This window comes from Rhinopithecus bieti, unplaced genomic scaffold (assembly GCF_001698545.2).
Source record: "Rhinopithecus bieti isolate Rb0 unplaced genomic scaffold, ASM169854v2 scaffold_12573, whole genome shotgun sequence".
In the NCBI taxonomy this organism is placed as follows: domain Eukaryota; kingdom Metazoa; phylum Chordata; class Mammalia; order Primates; family Cercopithecidae; genus Rhinopithecus; species Rhinopithecus bieti.
The window spans coordinates 1,358,051-1,362,741 of NW_016807321.1; the positions used below are offsets into that span (position 1 = coordinate 1,358,051).

The 4,691-nt window shown below is 49.2% G+C and overlaps 1 protein-coding gene across 1 annotated transcript in view; it reads right to left on the reverse strand.

Moving 5' to 3' along the window:
- The window catches only part of YTHDF1 (YTH N6-methyladenosine RNA binding protein F1), a 22,013-nt gene extending 17,322 nt beyond the window's left edge, over nt 1-4,691 (reverse strand). Inside the window, exons 1-3 of the mRNA XM_017881211.1 lie at nt 4,545-4,691; nt 4,290-4,314; nt 2,611-2,690 (exon numbers count right to left, since the gene is read on the reverse strand). Of these exons, the coding sequence (XP_017736700.1) occupies nt 2,611-2,690; nt 4,290-4,314; nt 4,545-4,571 (132 nt within the window). The 5' untranslated portion in view covers nt 4,572-4,691. The remainder of the gene's footprint in view (nt 1-2,610; nt 2,691-4,289; nt 4,315-4,544) is intronic.

Below are 4,691 nucleotides of genomic sequence, written 5' to 3' on the forward strand. Positions count from 1 at the left end.
CCCAACACTTTAGGAGGCCGAGGTGGGTGGATCACAAGGTCAGGAGTTCCGGGCCAGCCTGGCTAACATGGTGAAACTCTGTCTCTAAAAAAAAAAAATTAAAAAATTAGCTGGGCGTGGTGGCACATGCCTGTAGTCCCAGCTACTCGGGAGGCTGAGGTGGGAGAATCACCTGAGCCTGGAAGTCGAGGCTGCAGTGAGCCGTGATCACACCACGCACTCCAGCCTGGGCAATGGAGTGAGACCCTGTCTCCAACAAAAAAGGACCCGGGGCTAATGGATATGTTCACTATCTTAACTGTGGCCACGGCTCCACAGGTATGTCTGTGTAAGTCAAGAGTTATAAAACTGTACTGTATACATACAGAGCTAAGACACCCACTGACATAAAAATAACCTAATCCATTTGTAAAGAAATCCTCCCAAACAACACAAAAGCTCCAACTTTATAAAAATATTTTTGATTGGGCATGGTGGCTCATACCTGTAACCCTAGCACTTTGGGAAGCCAAAGCAGGAAGATCACTTGAGCCCAGAAGTTCAAAGCCAGCCTGTGTACAATATACATAGACCCTGCGTCTACAATCAATCAACCAATCAATCACCAGATATAGCGGTGCATGCCTGTAGTCCCAGCTATTCAGGAGGCTGAGGCAGGAGGACTGCTTAAGCCCAGGAATTTGAGGCTACAGTGAGCTATAATCATGCCCCTGAACTCTAGGTTGGGTAACAGAGCAGGACCCTGTCTCCAAAATATACACACATATACGTATACACACACATATACACATACACACACACACACACACATACATTTTTAAGTGTACTGATGCAACCTCCCTCCCCCTTTATTGGCTAAAATTCAGTACATAATACTATTAAAGTACTAAAATAATAAGAACAGTAGAAAACAAGACATTCAAAAAATCAATTAACTTCCTGCCATTACCTCTATCCAAAGGCCCATCACTGAAGTCAAGTCAGTTCCGCCCAGAGGAGGGGCAGATTCTCAGAAGGCAACCAAGAGACAAGAAACAAAAGCAGGGTTGGAGCGGGGGGTGGGTCTGCCAAGGCTCCACCTGTACAAGGCTTCTCGGTCTCCAAGCTGCGTGATTCGCCAAGTGCAGTAAGAGAGAGGCGGACGAAGGAACATTCTAAGTTCTCAGACACCTTAGAAAAGGGCAGCCTAGTTTTATTCCTTCACAGAGAAGAGGTGAAGCCTGGTTTTACGTTAAAACATGCCCAGTAGCTGAGGGCTATTTGGAGTGGCGAAGGAAGGAATGCGAGCACCTGCTTTGTGCTGCCCCATGAGGCCTGCTCACCAAAGTGAGGAGCTCACAGAGGTGCAGCCCCTCATCCAAGCCACCGGCCTGGAGGCAGGGGAAGGCTGGTTCCCGAGCTGGACTCTTCACCAGACATGGCTTCTCTTGGGAGTTTTGCTGCAACAGTAGCACGGAGGAGAGAGAGCAGCTCCCAGTAGATTTTAACCAGGGCAATTGTATTCCCCAAAAAACATCCGCCAAGACAGTTTTGCTTGCTACAACTGGGTATGGGGAGAGGGAGTTGATAATGGCATCTAGTGGGTGGGAAGCCAGGGAGGCTGCTAAACATCCAACAATGCAAGGACAGCCCCCAAAACAGAATGTTCCCATGCAAAATGTCCACAGTGCCAAGGGAGAGAAAGCCTGAATTACCTAAGAAAACAGGGCAGCTATGACTCACTGGGCCCTGCTGTATCAGGTACTGTCTCAGCGCTTTATGTGCACCATCTGATGTCATCCTCCCAACAATTCTACAAAGAATTACTCCTCTCTCTCTTCCACAGAAAAGAAAGTTGAGGCAAGAGAAGGCAGACACAGGCCAGTCAGTGGTAGAGTTAAAACTGAAATCAGGCCAGGCGCGGTGCCTCACGCTTATAATCCCAGCACTCTAGGAGGCTGAGGCGGGTGGATCACCTGAGGTCAGGAGTTTGAGACCAGCCTGGCCAACATGGAGAAACCCTGTCTCTACTAAAAATACAAAAATTAGCTAGACGTGGCGGTGGGCGCTTGTACTCCCAGCTACTCCTGAGGCTGAGGCAGGAGAATCGCTTGAACCCGGGAGGCAGAGTTTGCAGTGGGCTGAGATCGTGCCATTGCACTCCAGCCTCAGTGACAAAGAGTGAGACTCTTGTCTCAAAAAAAAAAAGACTGAAAACCAGGCAGCGTCTGGCTCCACAGTCGCTCCACAGCCCAGCTCTCAGCTGCTTCCCCAGACCACAATTCCAATCATCCAGAGCGAAAAATAACCAGTAAGCTTCAGAAACACACACCTCCACTGCGTCAAAGGCAAGACCCATCAGTGACCCACCAACACTGGAGCCAACTAGACCTGTCCGCATCCCGGCCCCACTGGGACGCGGCCTCCTCCACGGGTCAATCATTTTCATCCCACTCATGCCCAGGGTTAACAGCAGGCATATCTTCATGAGCATTCTATCATTTCTAATACTTTATAGTCTGCTGCTTTGTTGTTTAGGATAATTTAAAAATCAGAAATGACAACAAAGGTGTATTACACAACAATTAAAACCAACTTAAAAACAAATATATGCTAACAAAATAAACTCACCTGATTTGACTGTCCAGTAAGGTAGGGCTCAAAGTCATTGTCATGAACTGTATCCTTCTGATGTAAAGAACCATTTTGTACTAGAACAAAAAGTTGCAAAATATTACCCTCAAATTTCAAAAGATTACTTTTAAACACAGAAGTCAAAGTTAGTAAAGTCTATTTCCATCTATTTCTAGTAGAAATTATGCTTTTATTTTAAAAGGAATAAAACCAGTATAGAACTGATGTTTACACAACTAATTAGAAGGGTGACAGGAAACTTTCAATAATTTAAGCTAAATTTTAAATAAAGGCTTAATCATAATTTGGTGAGACTGACCAAACTAAGTGTTAACACATAATGCAAGGAACACAAAACCAGGGTGAAATTGACATGGTCTCGTAAGACCTATGTGTGGCAAATAGAAGTGGAGCCTCCAAAAACCCAAATGCAGAATGTATGCCCAAATATATGGAGAACTGAGGGAAGAAAACAGGAGGGAAGGGGCTGCAACTGAAGGACTGCTGGGAGTTATCTGACTCTCCACAGTGAACCCCAAATATCTGAGACAGGTCTCAGTCAATTCAGGAAATTTATTTTGCCAAGGTTAAGGACACACCCACGACACAGCCTCAGGAGGTCTTGACGACACGTGCCCAAGGTGGTCGGGACACGGCTTAGTTGTATACATTTTAGGGAGACATGGGAACAATCAATGTAAGATGTACATTGGTTTGGCCCAGAGAGGCAGGGCAACTTGAAGCAGAGAGTGGGCTTCCAGGTCACAGGTAAGAGACTGCATTCTTTTGCGTTTCTGATTAGCCTTTCCAAAGGAAGCAATCAGATAACCATTTATCTCTGAGGAGGAGTGACTCTGAGTTCTGTCCTTTGTCCACCAGGAATTTCCTTGTGGGCAAACTGTGGGGAGGTATGTAACTTTTTTGGTCTTAGAAACTATCTTTTTCAAGAATAGAGGGGAGGCAGGTTTGCCGTAAGCAGTTCCCAGCATAGCTCTCGCCCTTTGGCTCAGTGATTTGGGCGCCCCAAGACTGATCTTCCTTTCACACCACGTACCTTCCCACCGTTATTATGCTCAGTCAGAAAAAGAAAGCAAAGGTAAATAAAGTGCTGGGCCTTTTCCAATCTTAAAACACGATGAACGGTAGTATTTGGTTACACCTGGGCTGACACACAAACTAGCTAAAAAAGTCTTTCAATTTTCACACCAGTGCGCTCTGAGGGTTTATCCCAAGCCATAATGTCACAGGAGATGCTAACAGACTTGGAAAACGGGCTGAAACTACCCGGGATATGGAGCTTAGCCTGCAGAACCTCGGACTGCCCCTCTCCTAGAGCAGCCCCTACTGGGCAGCAAAAGGCAAGTCGCTCGTCCTCTGCGGCCATGTCCACCCGGCAAAGCCTCCTCTCCCACCTCCCCTTCCCCAAAGCAAATCCATGATCATGCAGTGGGGAGAGAAGGGCCCAAATCACTCTGAGCACTCATTTATCCGCTTCTTGAGAAGCCCTTGTCTTCGACCTGTCAAGTCTCCCAGAATCGTCACACAACCTCAAGTTTTATCTCCCTGAAGCCGGCGGAAGAGAGAAAGTTTCCGGTCCCAGACGCAGCTTCCTGGACCGTTCCTTCCCCGTCCTCCTCCACTCCAGCCCGCGCTGGCCGTCCCGGGACTCCGCTCACCTTTATTATCTTGTCCTTTTGTTCTCTGCACCGCCGCAGGCCGGGACGTGGGGTACATGCAACCCGGGGAAAAAGGAAACACAAAGTTATTCACCAGAGAACTGGTCTCCAGCGGGCAGCGAGCTCGGCAGGCCCCGAGGCGCGGTCACGTGCGACCCCGGCCCCGAGACCCCGGCCTCTGCGGTCCAGCCCCAGGACCCCAACCCAGCCCCGCGACTCGGCCCCGGCCGCGGCCCCGTAACCCGGCCCCACTACCTGGGTGTCCACGCTGGTGACCGACATGCTTCATGAAAAACTAGACGCGGGGCCGGGGAGCCCGCCGGCTCGGGCCTCCCCGAGAGGCCGGGCCTGTCACCCTAGCTCGCGCGGCCCCGGGCCCCGCCGCCAACTCCCCGGGCGCCG